The sequence below is a fragment of the Mobula hypostoma genome, chromosome 14, assembly GCF_963921235.1.
Source record: "Mobula hypostoma chromosome 14, sMobHyp1.1, whole genome shotgun sequence".
Taxonomy (NCBI): Eukaryota; Metazoa; Chordata; class Chondrichthyes; order Myliobatiformes; family Myliobatidae; genus Mobula; species Mobula hypostoma.
In genome coordinates, this window is record NC_086110.1 from 22,996,823 (window position 1) to 23,014,496 (window position 17,674).

At 39.4% G+C, this 17,674-nt stretch overlaps 1 protein-coding gene across 1 annotated transcript in view; it reads left to right on the plus strand.

Annotated features, from left to right (window-relative positions):
* LOC134356604 (dynein axonemal heavy chain 5-like) overlaps window positions 1-17,674 on the plus strand; it is a 197,532-nt gene that overhangs the window by 123,512 nt on the left and 56,346 nt on the right. The window contains exons 52-58 of the mRNA XM_063067562.1: window positions 5,050-5,222; window positions 8,320-8,450; window positions 9,103-9,256; window positions 10,450-10,717; window positions 12,120-12,243; window positions 13,830-13,937; window positions 17,393-17,507. Coding sequence (XP_062923632.1) covers window positions 5,050-5,222; window positions 8,320-8,450; window positions 9,103-9,256; window positions 10,450-10,717; window positions 12,120-12,243; window positions 13,830-13,937; window positions 17,393-17,507 — 1,073 coding nt within the window. The remainder of the gene's footprint in view (window positions 1-5,049; window positions 5,223-8,319; window positions 8,451-9,102; window positions 9,257-10,449; window positions 10,718-12,119; window positions 12,244-13,829; window positions 13,938-17,392; window positions 17,508-17,674) is intronic.

Below are 17,674 nucleotides of genomic sequence, written 5' to 3' on the forward strand. Positions count from 1 at the left end.
GGGCACTTCAGGTGGGAATGTGAGTGGCAGGGAGCCCCTCGGAGGGAGAGCCCCCGGGTGTCCCAGCAGGAAGGGGGGTCGGGAAACTTAGGGAAAATCAGATCTCCCTCTCCCCTTCCCACTTTCAAATCTCTTACTAGCTCTTCCTTCAGTTAGTCCTGACGAAGGATCTCGGCCCGAAACGTCGAGTGTACCTCTTCCTAGAGATGCTGCCTGGCCTGCTACGTTCACCAGCAACTTTGATGTGTGTTGCTTGAATTTCCAGCATCTGCAGAATTCCTCGTGTTTGCGTATTAAAATATTATGTGCACAAGACTGATAAGTTACTTATGTGGCGCCTTTTGTTTTAGTTGCTTCTACTAACCCATCAACAAAATTTGCTATAAAGTATAATTCTTTACTTGCACGGTATATTGTTTCATATTTGTGTCGTGGCTGATTATTGGGCGCCTCACACCGTATCCGCACAAAAGCATTTGCACTGTTTGGCGGGGTTGATGGCTATTCACTCTAGGCAACGGGAATCAGTTGGGCAAAGGCCGTTACACATAAACATATATGTCTAGGGTCAGTATGATTTGGGGTTCAACCAAACAGGAACATCGTGATGTTCTGATAAAAGAAACCTTGATTTGAGTGAATGTTGTGTAAATACTGCCCATATGCAATGTTTACTAATTTCAGCTTTATCAAACAGTTATTAAGAGAAAGAAAAAAAATAAAAGGGCCCATTACAACTAAATGTGCACAGGACCACTGGTGCTCGTCTCTTCCAAAAGCTGGGTATAACTGTTACTCACGGTACTGAATTCTCATCTCTAATCACTGGTAGAGCTTCTCATCTTGGACTCCTTCGTCTTGTGAAGCACTCCTTGCAATTGCATCTTCCCGTCAGATCGAATCCTACAGGCACCTCTCCTGATCTACTCTTTCTCGCATCTCCTGCCAGAAGACCACTAACCAGACTACTATCCTTCAGAAAACTTTCCCCTGCAGCTCTCGAGAACCTTCTCTCACATCCCACAATCCTGATGACTCACATTCTTAAGTTGGACAACATGGGTCCTTATCTTAACCAAAGCCAAAACACACTTTCCAGCATGGAACACTGCTTTAACAGGACAAGTGCTAATATAAACTACCCCACAGCATGGCAGTAGAAAAGTTAATCAGGGCATTGTGCATAGTAGTAGAATTAGGCCATTGGCCTATTGAGTCTACTCTGCCGTTCCATCATGGCTGATGTATTTTCCTTCTCAACCATATTCTGCTTCCTCCCCGTAACCTTTGACAGCTTAGATAATCAAGAACCTATCAACTTCGGCCTTAAATATACCCAGTGACTTGGCCTGCACAGTTGTCTGTGGCAATGAATTCCACAGATTCAACACTCCCTGGCTAAAGAAAGTTTTCCCCGTCTCTGTTCTAAATGGATGCCCCTCTATTCTGAGGCTGTACCCCCTGGTCATAGACACCTCCATTATAGGAAACATCCTCTCCACATCCACTCTGTCTAAGCCTTTCAACATCTGATAGGTTTCAATGAGATTCCCCCCTCATTCTTCTAAATTCCAGCGAGTACAGGAACAGAGGCATCAAATGAATCTCATATGTTAACCCTTTTATTCCTGGGATAATTCTCATGAACCTCCTCTGGACCCTCTCCAATGCCAGCACATCTTTTCTTAGGTAAGGGGCATTTGCCTTTCTTACCACTGACTGAAACTGGAAGTTAACCTTCAGGGAATCCTGCATGAGGACTCCCAATTGCTTTAGCACCACTGAATTTTGAATTTTTTCCACATTAAGAAAAGAATCCACACTTTTATTTCTTCTACAAAAGGGCATAACCATGCACTTCCCTATGATATATTCCATCTGCCACTTCTTTGCCCAGTCTCCCAGTCTGCCTGAGTCCTTCTGCAGACACCCTGCTTTCTCAACACTTATCTTCCATGCCCCTCCACTTATCTTCTTACTGTCCAAAACCTGGCCACAAAGCCATCAATTCCTTCATCCAAATCATTGACGTATAATGCAAAAAGAAGTGGTTCCAACTTCGACCACTGTGGCACACCACTGGTCACTAGCGGCAACCAGAAGAAGTTTCCTGTATTCTCACTCTTTGCCTCCTGCAGTCAGCCAATCCTCTATCCATTGCCAGTATCTTTCCCACAATAACATGGGCTCTCATTTTGTTAAAGCTTCACGTGCGGCACCTTGTCAAAAGCCTTCTGAAAATCCAAACAAACAACACCCACTGACTCTCATTTGTCTATCCTGCATGCTGTTTCCTTCAAGAATTCCAACAGATTGGTCAGGCAAGATTTCCCCTTGCTGACCCTGGCTTATTTTGTCATGTCTCTCCAAGTACCTTGAAACCTCATACTTAATAATAGACTTCAACATCTTTCCAACCATTGAAGTCAGGATAACTGGCCTATAGTTTCCTCTCTTCTGCCTTCCTCCCTTCTTAAAGGGTGGAGTGATATTTGCAATGTTCCAGTCCTCTGGAACCATTCCAGAATCTAGTGATTCTTGAAAGATCATTACTAATGCCACCACAATCAGCTACCTCTTTCAGAACCCAGGATTGTAGTCCATCTGGTACAGGTGACTTGTCTACCTTTAAACTTTTCAGCTTCCCAAGCACCTTTTCCTCAGAAAAAACGATGACACTCACTTCTATCCCTGACACTCTTGCATTTCTGGCATTCTGCTCATGTCTTTACAGTGGAGACTGACACAAAATACTTAAGTTTGTCCTCCATTACTTCCTCTTCAGCATCATTTTCCAGTGGTCCGATATCCACTCTTGCCTCTCTTTCACTCTTTATATGTCTGAAAATTCTTTTTGTATCCTCTTTTGTATTATTATTGGCGAGCCAACCTTCATATTTCATCTTGTCTCTCTATAGATTTTTCAGTTGCCTTCTGTTGGTTTTTAAAAACTTCCAAATCCCACTTCCCACTAATTCTTACTATATTAAATGCCCTCTCTTTTGCTTTTATGCTGTCTTTGACTTCCCTTGTCAGCCACATTTGCCTCATTCTCCCTTTAGAATACTACTTCATCTTTGAGATGTATCTTTCCTACATCTTTTAATTTCTCCTAGAAACTGCAGCCATTGCTGTTCTGCCGTCATCCCTGTTAGTGTCTCTTTCCAGTCACCTTTGGCCAACTCCTCTATCATGCGCCTGTGATCTCTTTACTCCACTGTAATACTTATACATTTGGTTTTAGCTTCTCTCTCTCAAACTGCAGGGTGAATTCTATCATATTATGATCACTGCTTCCTAATGGGTCCTCTGCTTGAAGTTCACGAAACAAATCTGGGTCATTACATAACACCCAATTCAGAATTGCAGTTCCCCCAGTGTGCTTAACCACAAACTGCTCTAAAGAGCCATCTCATAGGCTTTCTACAAATTCCCTCTCTTGGGATCCATCACCAACCTACCTGAATCCCCATGACTATCACAACTTTGCTCTTTTTACATGCCTTTTCTATCTCCTGTTGTAATTTGTAGCCCACATCCTGGCTACTGTTTAGAGCTCTGTACATAACTCTCGTCAGGGTCTTTTTACCCTTGCAGTTCTTAACTCTACCCACAAGGACTCTACATCTTCCAATCCTATGTCACCTCTTTCTAAGGATTTGATTTCATTTTTTTTTACCAGCAGAGCCACCCCACTCTCTCTGCCTTCCTGCCCATCCTTTCAATACAATTGTATCCATGGATCTTAAGCTCCCAACTAAGATCTTCTTTCAGCCATGACTCAGTGATGCCCACAACATCATACCTGACAATCTCTAACTGCACTACAAGATCATCTACTTTATTGTGTATTCTGTGTGCATTCAAATATAACACTTTCAGTCCTGTATTCATCACCTTTTTAAATTTGGCACTCTGTTTCACTTTAACTCATCCTACTGTCCTTTCTCACAATTTCAGAATACACTGCATCTAATTGTATGCTAACTGCTCCATTTTCAGCCTTATCACTCTAGTTCCCATCCCCCCGCCAAATTAGTTGAAATCTTCCTAACAGCTCTAGCAAACTTGCCCACAACGATATTGGTCCCCCTTGGATTCAGGTGTGTCCCATCCTTTTTGTACAGGTCATACCTTCCCTACTGCATTCCTTCTGGCTTCTTCCTTTCTGAGCCACAGAGACAGACTCCGTGCTAGAGATCAGGTTGCTGCAGCTTCCCCAGCAGGGTCACCACTCCTCCCAACAGTATCCAAAGGGTTATGTTTTATGTCTTTTTTCATGACATAAACTTTGTCTTTGCACACTATTGCTATGCAAAACAGCAAATTTCACGTCATGTAAGTCAGGGATAGCAAACCTGATTCAGACTTTCAATATTTATGCCATTTGTGTGACACATTTACAGTCATAACTGTTGCTTGATGCTAACAAGAGAAAATCTGCAGATGCTGGAAATCCAAGAGTTCCCCCAGCATTTTCTGGGTGTTGCTTGACACTGTTCTTCATTTTTGATGCATTTTGCAGCAAAGGAGGTTCTTTGATTCATTTTCTGCTCATTTCTTTTGTGCACCATAGATTTTTAAAGAGAAGTGAACAAGGCAGCCACTTCTAATAAACAATCATTCAAGCTGATTTACCACTCTGGTGTACATAGCTGGCTTGGCAAGGCAAAAGAATTGAACATTTGCAAACTTAGAATTTATTCCACGGACTATTCAAAAAATGTAACTGCATTTCTGATATCAACCATAAGTTTTTTAGAAATCCTACTTTATATTTTTTGTCAATGTCTTAAACACAGTGCAGATGTATGTAAATGACCTTGAGTCTCACATCTCGCTTTTGTGTGTCTGGAATTCACCTCGGGTTGTTTGCTTATGGTCTACCATGTTTCAGTTGAAGTGAGTTATGATTATAGAAGTCTGCTGTTATTATCTATGCTACTTTCATCATAGAAACATAAAATCATCACAGCAAAGGAGACCATTTGGCCCACTGAGTCTGGGACAGCTTTGTAGAGCAATCAATCCAGTCTATTTATTTTTCAGGAGAGGAACCAGAGGACACTGAATATGAGATGCCGAAAGTATATGAGGCTATTGAAAATTTGGAGATCTTGAAAGAGAGACTGAATCTGTTCATGTTCCTATACAATGAGACTGTACGAGGGGGGCACCTGGACTTGGTCTTCTTTGAGGATGCCATAATTCACCTGGTGAAGGTGAGGCAGGATTAATTCATTTTCTCAGCATTATTCAGTTCTTGTTTTAAAGCTGGGCATTGCATGATGTCCTTTATATGTGAGTTTGTTTTGATATCATTTGTTGAGAACTGACAGCAATTTAAAAAGCAGTGAATTAGGTTAGTTTGAAATTTGATTTTAAGGTTCAGTCTTAGCCCAGTGAGAACACTCACTTACTTCTGATTTTGAAGAAGGAAGGTTACTCGAGCATGTAAACCAGCACCATTATTAAGTGCTATGCCGAGGAGAGTGTTGCACTGTTGGCATCGCCTTGTTTTAGGTGAGATTAAAATGAAACACTGTCTCCAATCTTCTGTGGATAAAAGACTGGGCACACTGGGGAAGCGCAATGGTGCCACGGTTAGCATAATGCTATTGCAGTACCAGTGATCTGGCTTTAATTCCTGCTGCTGTCTGTATATTCTCCCCATGACCATGTGGATTTCCTCCAGCTTCTCCAGTTTCCTCCCACATTCCAAAGATGTACTGCTTCGTCGATTGTTTGGTCACATGGATGTAATTGGGTGTCATGGGCCAGAGGGCCTGTTACTGTCCTGCAGCTCTAAATAAAACAAATAAATTAATTAAATTTTAAAATAACTCATGGTGCAATTCATAGAAAGGCATAAGGATTCCCTAAGAATAGTAGCTGACTGTTTTCTTCAGCTACTGCACCAAAATAAAATCACTAATCATTTTGGTGGGTATTATATGATTTAAGTTTGCTTACTTTTTATTCCCGAGAGCTTTGTCAGATTTGATTTGCTGTTCATGGTTGACAGTATCATTAGGGCCTCAGAATGTAAAACCTCAGCAGTTCCTTGTTCCTAACACCCAGGGACAACTCCACCTGAGCTTGCAAGGATGTGTGAGGACTGCTCATTTACACTCACTGACTCTTTCAGTGGCAGTACCAGGAGAATACACAAAACCTTTGCCAAATCTATTCTGCAACCTCAGTTTAAAAAAAACAAAATGAGTTAGCCCAGACCATCACCCTGAACTGAACCCCTTAATGCATGTTTTCTTAATACTTCAGCTGTAGAGTCCACTGCAAGACCCTGCAGACCAACAATTTTCAGTTCATTCGATCTGCTAGTTTTGTCACCAAACAACTCACACTTGTTTGGTGATGGAGTTTAATGCTGAAAAATGTGAGGTGCTACATTTTAGCAGGACTAATCAAAATAGGACATAAATGGTAAATGGCAGGGCATTGAAGAATGCTGTAGAACAGAGGGATCTAGGAATAATGGTGCATAGTTCCCTGAAGGTGGAATCTCATGTGGATAGGGTGGTGAAGAAAGCTTTTGGTATGCTGGCCTTTATTAATCAGAGCATTGAGTATAGGGGTTGAGATGTAATGTTGATATTGTGTAAGGCATTGGTAAGGCCAAATTTGGAGTATTGTGTACAGTTCTGGTCACCGAATTATAGGAAAGATGTCAATAAAATTGAGAGAGTACGGAGCAGATTTACTAAAATGTTGCCTGAGTATCATCTCCTAAATTACAGAGAAAGGTTGAACAAGTTGGGTCTTTATTCTTTGGAGCATAGAAGGTTGAGGGGGGACTTGACAGAGGTGTTTAAAATTATGAGGGGGTTAGATAGAGTTGACGTGGATAGGCTTTTTCCATTGAGAATGGGGGAGATTCAAACAAGAGGACATGAGTTGAGGGTTAAAGGACAAAAGTTTAGGGGTAACATGAGGGGGAACTTCTTTACTCAGAGAGTGGTAGCTGTGTGGAACGAGCTTCCAGCAGAAGTGGTTGAGGCAGGTTCGATGTTGTCGTTTAAAGTTAAATTGGATAGATATATGGACAGGAAAGGAAGGGAGGGTTATGGGCTGAGTGCAGGTCGGTGGGACTAGGTGAGAGTAAGAGTTTGGCATGGACTAGAAGGGCCGAGATGGCCTGTTTCCATGCTGTAATTGTTATATGGTTATATGTTTGTCAATCACACTTTATTTACTTGTGCACAAGGAGAACACTTCAGCCCCTGTTGCTGAGCTGCTCTGAGGTTACAGCTCAAAATTGGCAATTTTTATACAGCTATTGATCCAACAAAATCTTTGTGTACTTCTGAATCCCATTATTTGCATATTTAAATACCAACAATATATATTTCATGTGTTAATAACTGTTAAAGTCTACACAATAAAGGTCAATAATATTCTAGAATTAGTAAAATAACAGTCCAGTAGTTAGTAAGTGTCAGCAAGCTATCCTTAGATGTTAACTTTGGCTTGGTATGCCTGGTGACTTTTGGTCCCCGCATTGAACAGAAACATTGTACAAAGTCAAGTTAGGTTTTTAAAGGCTGTGTTCAGTCTGGGTGACTGCACTATGCCTGCACACTGTCTCTATCAGCTTATCATCTTAATTCTTGATGCAACATCCACACTAGCCTCTTACTTAATCCAGACCACTTATGGTCTACGAGAAAGGGACACCTGAGTTTGGAAAGGAGTTCTCTGACATGGCTGAAATAAGGCCCACCAGGCTTCCTCTACGCTGACTGGAATTTAACATCTGTGACAATCCTGGTGAACCTTCTCTCAACCTTTTCTATTCTAATCAAAAAAACCCGAGTTGTTCAGTTCTTCTTATCAAAACCATTCATTCCTGGTATTATCTTTGTGAATCTCGTCTGTCCATCTCCTGATGTTTCAGTGCTAAAGAGAGATTTATTGTTACTGAAGATTCAGTGACAGAGGTTGGTGTTTTTCTCACAAGAAACACTTTTGCATAAGCCCCCATTCCAAGGACCTCAATGAAGATCTTTAAAAGAGGAGGGAGTAATGGAAAGAGAAATGTTTAGGAAGGTTGTTGTAACCACAAGTATGGCTAATAGTGTTGGAATGAAGGGTGCTCTGAATGGAAAGCACTCAGTTATTTTACAAAATCAAAGACATTGTTGTGAAAAACAATTAACTTTTGTGGAGTGAAATGTTGCTGTTCGTGCAAGTAATAATATTTGAATATTTTGTTCTTAGTATTCATCCCTTACGCAAGTATTTCTACCTATTCTTTCTTCATGAAAGGTCTGTAATTTTAATCTTGTCCTTCACTTGCAGATATCCCGCATCATCAGAACACCTCGGGGTAATGCTCTGCTTGTTGGTGTGGGTGGCTCAGGTAAACAGAGCCTTACGAGACTCACTTCATTTATTGCTGGGTACCAAACATTCTATATCACTCTCTCCAGGTAAATCTACAACTAAAATATAAGTTTTTGTGTGGTATGTGTGTGTCCCTTGAAATAATCATCTCTACAAATGGAAGAACAGAATAATTACAAATGCTGAAAAGCCACTATGTAGTAAATTTGCTTTGAATAGGTAATCATAATCTTTAATGACTAAAACTATGAGGAGATATGAAATAGTTAATAAGCCTAGAGAACTAGTTTTTGCACTGGGAAAAGTGCTTAAAAGCTATTTTTCATTGTCTTGAATGGCTTTGGAATCACTTTGCTAGCTTTGAAGTACAATTTCTATTATTGGTAGATGTAGAGCAAATTTTCCTTTTGAATTTTAGTTTATAGTCTTCTATCTCTGATGTTAATCTGCATGCAAGAATACAATAAAGCAGTGCTCCATAATCTGCTACCTTCACATGTTGGAAATAATTTTGGATGTCCACTTCTGTATCTTGGAAGCAACGTATTAATAACAATTTGTATACGGAAATGATAATACCTAAAGACTGCTAATAAGTCAAATTGAACAATAACATTACATTTATGGAAGAATGGAAACGAGCATTATAACTGATTTTTAAGTATGTTTAAAGAAAGCATTGACGTGTAGGAGAATGGCTGCTGCAGCTGTGTATGTATAATTCGTGTGTATATTCAGATCATATAGTACCTCAGACCTTCTGGAAGACCTGAAGACTCTGTACAAAATGGCTGGACAAGAAGGAAATGGAGTAACCTTTATTTTTACTGACAATGAAATCAAGGATGAGGCTTTTCTGGAATATCTGAACAATGTTCTCTCCTCTGGAGAGGTATGGTACAATCTTTGCCACGTCTCAAGACGTGTAGCTTATCATTTTCTGCCCTCATATATTTTGGAATTTTATTTCTGTTCTTGCTTGTGAATACTTGAATAAAGGTTTTACTAACAACATTTCACTTTTTTGTGTGAAGAATTTGCAGGCATTGTGACTGCTTTGCTATGTTTTACACACTGTATTTTCAATTACCTTGAGGAAATCATATCAATGGTTGGGTCAGAATCGTCGTGAATTGACATTGTTAAACAGAGAAGGCTGTTTAACAATGTTAATTCAGTCTACCTTCAAAGAGTGATGAATTCAGATGGTAAAATTTAGGCCCTAACTACAAGAGTCAGAGTTCTCTGCATTAATGCTTTTATTTTCCTATAACATTTTGTGCCATTGAGAATGTGCAGGAGTGATCAGTAACTCTGAATTTAAGAAACCTAACTTTCATATCAAAAAAATCCCAATTTTAGTGTAGTAACATAGCAAATATTCTTTATTTTGGTTTTATGCCTTGACAAGATATACTCACTGGCCACTTTATTAGGTACATCTGTACACCGGCTTGTTAATGCAAATATCTTATCAGCTTATTATGTGGCATCAACTCAATGCATAAACACATGCAGATATGATCAAGAGGTTCAGTTGCTGTTCAAACCAAACATGAGAATGGGGAAGAAATATGATCTAAGTGACTTTGACAATGGAATGATTGTTGGTACCAGATGGGGTGGTTTGAGTATCTCAGAAACTGCTGATCTCATGGGATGTTCATGCACAGAGAATGATGTGTAAAACAAATCATACAGTGAGTGGCAGGTCTGTGGGCAAAAAATGCCTTGTTAATGAGAGAGGCCAGAGAATATACTGGTTCAAACTGACAGGAGGGCAACAGTTATCTCAAATAACCATGTGTTACAACAGTGTTGTGCAGAAGAGCACATGTTGAAGTTTGAAGTGGATGGGATACCGCAACAGAAGACCACACCAAGTTCCACTCCTGTACCTGACAGAGTAGCCACTGAGTGTACTATAATTGGTGCTAAACACAAAGGGTGAATCCTTACAATATTTCCAGAGAATTGAATGCAAGCAGTGGAAAATTTATGTTCTGATGGAAAGCATAATAGGATTTTATCCAGTGAATTTCAGGTAGATTTAATGTAATTTTTAAGTTGTAATTATTTTTGTAGGTTTCAAACCTGTTTAATCGAGATGAAGTAGATGAAATTTGCAATGATCTTACACTTGCCATGAAGCAGCAGTTTCCAAGGCGATCTCCAACCAATGAAAACCTGTATGATTATTTCATGAGTCGGGTGCGGCAGAACTTGCACGTGGTGCTTTGCTTTTCACCAGTTGGAGAAAAATTCCGAAACCGAGTGTTAAAATTCCCAGCGCTGATTTCTGGGTGTACCATGGATTGGTTTTGCCGCTGGCCAAAGGATGCCCTAATTGCAGGTGGGAACCTCTGTGTAGTGTGCAAGGCATTATGTAACTTCAATCAAAATTCACAATTCTTATTGTAATTTATAATTTTTATTATTATGTATTGCAAAACAACAAATTTCATGACATACGCCAGTGATATTAAACCTGATTCTGATTCTGTACAGGCCCTTCCGGCCTACCGAACCACGCTGCCCAGCAACCTACTGATTTAACCCTAGCCTGATCACAGGACAATTTGCAATGGCCAATTAGCCTACTAGCTGGTATGAATTTGGACTGTGGGAGCAAACCAGAGCACCCAAAGGAAACCCACGTGATCACCGGAAGACCATGCAAACTTTCTTGCAGAGGATACTGGAACTGAACTCCAAACTCCAACCCCCCGAGCAGCAAAACTGTCATGTTAACCGCTATGCTATCGTGGCATCCTAATTGGTTCCTGTACCCCACTGAATCATGAGGGCCACTGCTACTTCCAGCCTTCAGACATTTCATCACCCATGGTGTTCATTTAACAGTTAAATGTCATTTATTTAAGGGATCAAATACTGAAGTGCTGTGCTGACTCATTTTTTTTTATCTTGGACTGGAAACAAATAATCTACTAAAGACCCTTTAATATCCTGGCAGTAATACAATAGTAAGCGTATTAGATAACATCAATGTACATTTCCTGTATATTTTTATCTACACAAGGGCAACAAATATTCATTTAAAAAATGAATGTAAAAAAAGCCCTAATTGCTGGCATTTTAAATGGTAGTACTAGAACAAGGAGACATCAGATGGATCAGTAAAACTGGATTTGTAAAATAGACTGTGCAGACACCAGTTGCACCTACTGTACTTTAAGTAAACACTGAACAATTCAATTTTGTACAAAATTTATCTGCATTTATTTTGGAGTAGAAAAGAAAGAAGATAATTTCAAATTGCATACTTGGCGCGTAAATTATTCAGTAAACTGTTGAAATATAGAATTCCAATTTTCAACTGCATTATGGTCTTACAATATCTGCACTTATTGCCCTCATCATTCATGACAAATGCCATTACGGTAATCTTCTTGAAAATTTAATGAATGAAGACATGGGTAATGACAAATAAACTCTTCTCGAGCTTCCAGCTGGGTAAAGGCATGGGTAATGATATTTGCAAAGTAATATAAAACCAAATTACAGCAGAGAGTCATTTTGCTGTGTGAAATGAAATTTCCGGCATTAAATTATTTTAAATCACTATGTAACTATGTATGTCGCTTCGTTCACTGCTCTCCCACATCTCAACGGGCATGGGTGGATTGCTGCAGATGGGAAAGTTTCCAAAAAATCTATTGCAACTACAAAAATAATAAGTATTTAACAGCAAGCTATTGTTAAGATTTTTAAAAATATTTTTTATTTCCCTGTAGTATCTCAACACTTCTTGTCGTCATTTGAGATTGATTGCAGTTTAGATGTGAAGCAGCAAGTGGTAGAGTGTATGGGTACTTTCCAAGATGGTGTCGCAGAGAAATGTGTGTTGTACTTTGAAAGGTGAGTCAGCTCAATAATATTAATAAATAGTTAGTAAATTCAGAGAAAATCACAAATGGGAAATCTGAAATCCTGGAGTTAACGTATGTACCAACCTGGTTTGTGTTAGTCGTGAGGAGCTAACAGGGTCGCTTCATGAGTCATTCACTTTGTAGAAAAGTGTATATTTTTTAAGTGTAGAAAGGCAATACTTTTCAGGAGGATCTAGTGACGTTGTACACAAATCACTTAGTTACCATTCATGCACAACCAAAAATTATGCAGTGAAACATGATCTTTGCCTATATTGCAGCATATTTAAGTGGAAGTTTAAAGACATCTTGCCATAACTAATGACACTATAATGTTAGACCAGACTAGACCAACACACTGTGGAGATAAAAAGAATGAAAAAGATCACCTGATTTGAAGATCTACAATTCTTACAAGGCAACAGTGTTAATGCAGCAATAACGTTGCCTCTTGCTGGCCATTTAGAACCATAGGTTACAGTCTCAAAGTAGGGGATTGTCCTATAGGGCTGAGATGAGAAGATTTTGTTTGACCTGGAGGGTTTTGAATCTTTTGAATTCTCCACCCAGGAGGTTCTATAATTGAGTAATGTCAAGACAGATGTTGACAGTATGTTTTTAGAAATTAAGTGATATGTCATTCATGTAGGAAACTGAAGCCAAAGGGAAAAAATATCACCCATGATCTTATTGAATATTGGAGCAGGCTTAAAGAGCTGAATGGTTCCTCATGTTTCTATACCTTGTTATAGAATATTGGAATTATATGGGTGCTAGTGTTTGCTGAAGTGTAGATTGTACTTATGATATAGGAATATCTAAATCAACATGCACCTTTCTCGATGATTCACGTAAAGGTGATAACTTATACACAGTTAATACTGATGGGAAATAATATAATTTCAGAATTCCAAGAATCCTGGGCCAAGTTCCAGAGCAGTGATTTACTGAACTATGTAGTATCTAAGATTCAGAAAAACTGTATAGGTATCCATAGGAATGCTGACCTTTTAATTTGAAGCTTGCACAAATCTCTCTTTAGCCACATGCTGAAACATATATGGTCAGCAGATATCCTGCATCTAGAATACATCAAAAGAATCTGCTTTCCCTCAGCTCTATTTTTATTTGACAAGCCCTTCTAGGCCTGATCATTCTATTGTAGATGCTGCTGGACTCTTTCATTTTTAGCCCTTCATTATGGCTTTGCTATTTATTTCGAGTTGAATTGTACTTAAAAAGTATCAACCCATAAGTAGCCTGCATTCTGGCCAGTTGTATTGTGGAGAGAAGAATGAATTTCATTTTGGTAGATATGGTCTGCAATTCTCTGTTAACAATAAATTGGCTTTTATAGCACACTAATTCTCACAACACAATTGATATCTACTTGAATGTATTTGTTATATCTTTTGTTAGATATGGATGCTAATGTTGAAGTTATGTTGGAATTATCATAGACTTTTTTAGCACCAGCTGAGACAAATTGATGCTAAATAGTATTCCAGCAAATTTTGTGAGAAATCCCCAACTGTTATTTTAGTTTAGTCACTAACATTGATTTGCCATTCACAGGTATCGGCGTTCAACCCACGTTACCCCCAAGTCCTATCTGTCTTTCATTCAGAGCTATAAAACCGTGTACCAAGAAAAACGATCGGAACTGCAGTCCATGGCCGACAGGTGGTGTAAACTGACTGGACCTGCAGAAATTGTTCTCTGTTCCTTTTCAAAATCATGTTATGTGTTTATTGTAAAAGATAGAAATCAATAGAACAGCCTCAGATGTGAAGCAGCCTTACGTTCAAGAGCACTTTACAAACACTGAAGTACTTTTGAAATGTATTACTGCTGTAATATAGGAATAGCCATAGCCAGTTTACTCCAAGGTAGTATTGAAATTATAAAACAATCTATAATCTATTTAATCAAGGAAAATCAATCAGGTTTAATATCTCTGGCGTATGTCATGAATTTTGTTGGTTTGTGGCAGCAGTATATTGTAATATATAATAATAAAATCTATAAATTACGATGAGTATACATAAAGAATAAATTAAACCAGGGGTGCAAAAAGAGGGGAAAACAAAAAAAATACAGAGGTAGTGTTAATGGGTTAATTGCCCATTCAGAAATCTGATGGCAGAGGGGAAGAAGCTGTTTCCGAAACATTGAGTATGTGTCTTCAGGCTCCTGTACCTCCTCCTTGATAGCAGTAATGAGGAGAGGGCACGTCCTAGGTGACAGGGTTCCTGAATGCCACCTTTTTGAGGGATTGCTTTTTGAAGATGTCCTTGATGCTATGGAGGCTAGTGCCCATGATGGAGCTGGCTGAGTTTACAACTTTCTGCAGTTTTTCCCGATCCTGTGGGGAGGCCCCTCTGTGATTCAACCAGTTAGAATGCTCTCCATGGTGAATCTGTAGAAATTTGCAAGTCTTTGGTGACATACCAATTCTCCTCAAACTCCTAACGAAATATTGCCGCTGTCCTGCCTTCTTTGTAATTGCCTCAATATGATAGGTCTTCAGAGATGTTGACACCTATGAACTTGAAACTGTTCAGCCTGTCCCCTGCTGATCCATTGATGAAGACTGGCGTGTGTTCCCTCAACTTCGTCTTCCTGAATCCACAATCAAATCCTTGGTTTTATTGGTGAACTTTATTTGTCATTTGCATTTATATGTACCAGAAGTTTGCTGTGGTGTGTTGGTGTGACATGCATAAAAATTTAACAGTTATAAAGAATTATTTAAATTAATTTTGAAAGTATGGATATGGAATAAATGTGCATAAATAGGTAAATACCAGCATATGTTTATAAGGTAAACTGCATTATAAAAAGTTGTTTAAAGTGTTTACAGTGCAGTGCACTGTAGTGACTGAGGTAGTAGTTAGGAGGGATGGGCTGGAGGTATAACTAGAATCAGGGAAGAAACTTCTAAGATGGCGTGAAGTTTTTTTAATTGTTCTATAGCATTTTCCAGAGGGGAGCTTTTGGGAAAGGCAGTTTGCTGGGTAGGTGGCGTCCGTGATGATTTTCCAGCCCATTTCTTTATCCTGGACACATACAAGTTCTGATGTGATTGTAGACGGCAGAAAATTACCTTTTCTGCTGTCTTGACAAATCGCTGCAGTTTTTGTATTCTATGTGAGGAAGCTGCACCAAGCCAAGTAATGGCTGATGTGAGGATGTTATCTATAATGGCAGTGTAGAATTACACCAGTATATTTTACTGCCACAAGAATCTCCAAGATGGCACCAGAAAGTTGTGACTCTTTACATGCAGCTCTGGAGGGCATCATCAAATATTCCCTTTTTGGGATTACTGCAGCTGAAATCCTCAGTCATAACTATTGGCACTTAAGTAAACAACATCATTTTAAGATGTTTTTAAGAAATCTATCGATCCTCAAAATCGGAGGATCCCAGATTGCAGATTCAGATCGCACATGTAGTTTCCTTTAAGAAAAAGGAGTCAGCGAAAGTGTGCTGGTTTGCAAGTAAGATTGAAATGCAGTGCCCTTAGACCCTCACTGTACAGTCACTAGAAAATAAAATTGTAGACCTGAGAGTCAGTTTGTTGTATCAGTGGGACATCAGGGACTGCTGTGTACTTTGCTTCATAGAAACATGTCTCACCCCCACCATTTTGAATGCAGTGCTGCAACTCAAAGGCTTCACCATCCACCACAAAGACAGGACAACTGAATCCCTTAAAGGTAGAGGAGGCAAAGTATGCTTCATTATTAACTCATTGAGGCACATAGATGTGGAGGTTCTGTATCAGTTCTGCTCAGCCGGCCTGGAACATCTAGCGGTCAAGTGTCATTCTTTTTATCTGCCAAGGAAGTTTCCTTCCGTCATCCTGGTACATTCCACCCCAGGCCAATTTCAAACAGGCACAGGAGGAGCTGAGCACTGTGATCAGCAGTCATGAAACTGTGCACCCTGAAACCTTCGTGATCAGTGCGACGAGTTCAAACAGGTCAGCTTTAAGAATTCTCTGACCAACTGCCACCATCATATCACCTGTGGAGCCAACATACTTCACCACTCCACTATCTAAATACTTACAGCACCATCCCATGCCTGGACTTTGGAAAGTTTGATCACCTGACTGTACTTCTACTCTTGGTGTAAAGGTAGAGACTGATTGTGGCACCAGTTGTGAGGACCACAAAGGCATGGCCAAGGAAGGCAAAGGAGTGCTTACAGGACTGCTATGAATCAGTGGACTGGACAATATTCAGGCATCTGAATGAATATGCCACAGTTGTTACCAATTTCATAAAGCCCTGTGGGCGAATATGTGCTTTTGAGAACATACTAGACATACCATAACCAAAAGCCAAGCATGAACCAAGAGATTTGTAGTCTGCTGAGGGCTAGAACTGTGGCATTCAAGACCAGTGATTCAGATTTTGAAGTCCAGGTATGACCTACAGAAGTATATTTTAAGAGTGAGATAACAATTCTGATTGAAGTTAGAGATGGAATTGGATGCACATCAGCTCTAGCAGAGTTTGCAGGCCGTTACTTCCTACAATTCAAAACCTAACAGTATGAATGACTGATGTTTCACTTCCAGATGAGCTCAAAGCCTTTTATGCATGTTTTGATTTCTGAATGGACAACGAACCTATGTACATTGCCTCACTGTTTTTTCTCTCTCTTTGCACTATATATAGATTATAGACATAGAAATATATATAAAATTGTAATTTATGGTTTTTAAATTATGTATTGCACTGTACTGCTGCTGCAAAACAACAAATTTCACAACATATGCCAGTGATAGTAAACCTGATTCTGTTTCTGAAGATGTATATCCTTTGCCAAGCCTTTCTTATATTCCATAATAAGGTTGATTTAGGGGTAAATTTTGGCCAAGACAATGGGAAGAACTCTGTTGAACTTGTTTTAAAAGATGCCGTGTGATCTTATCAATGCCATTGGAAAGTGTTGATGGGCCCTCAGAATAACGTTGCATACAAATGATTCCAACTTCAGCAATGTAGCATTTCCTAAATTCTCCACTAGACTATCAGCCAGCCATTGGCCTCCTTTACATTGGACTGTTTTCATTTTGTTGGTTAAAGGCACAAATACTGTAGCTTTTCCTCTTTCCTCCAAAGAATGAAGACCGGTTTGCAGAAGTTGAAAGAAGCCTCGGAGTCTGTTGTGGCCCTTAGCAAAGAACTTGAAATAAAAGAGAAAGAACTTAAAATAGCCAATGACAAGGCTGACATGGTAATAAACTGTGTAACTAATAAATGCATCAGCTTCATTTCTTTTGTGTTTCTTCATGTTATTCTCATGAGTAAAACAGAATTTTTTGATGATTGTTAGGAAGCTTTTTATTGCTTCTGAATTTGCTTTGAGAATGGTTTTCCTTGCCAGCAAAATACTCCATCATT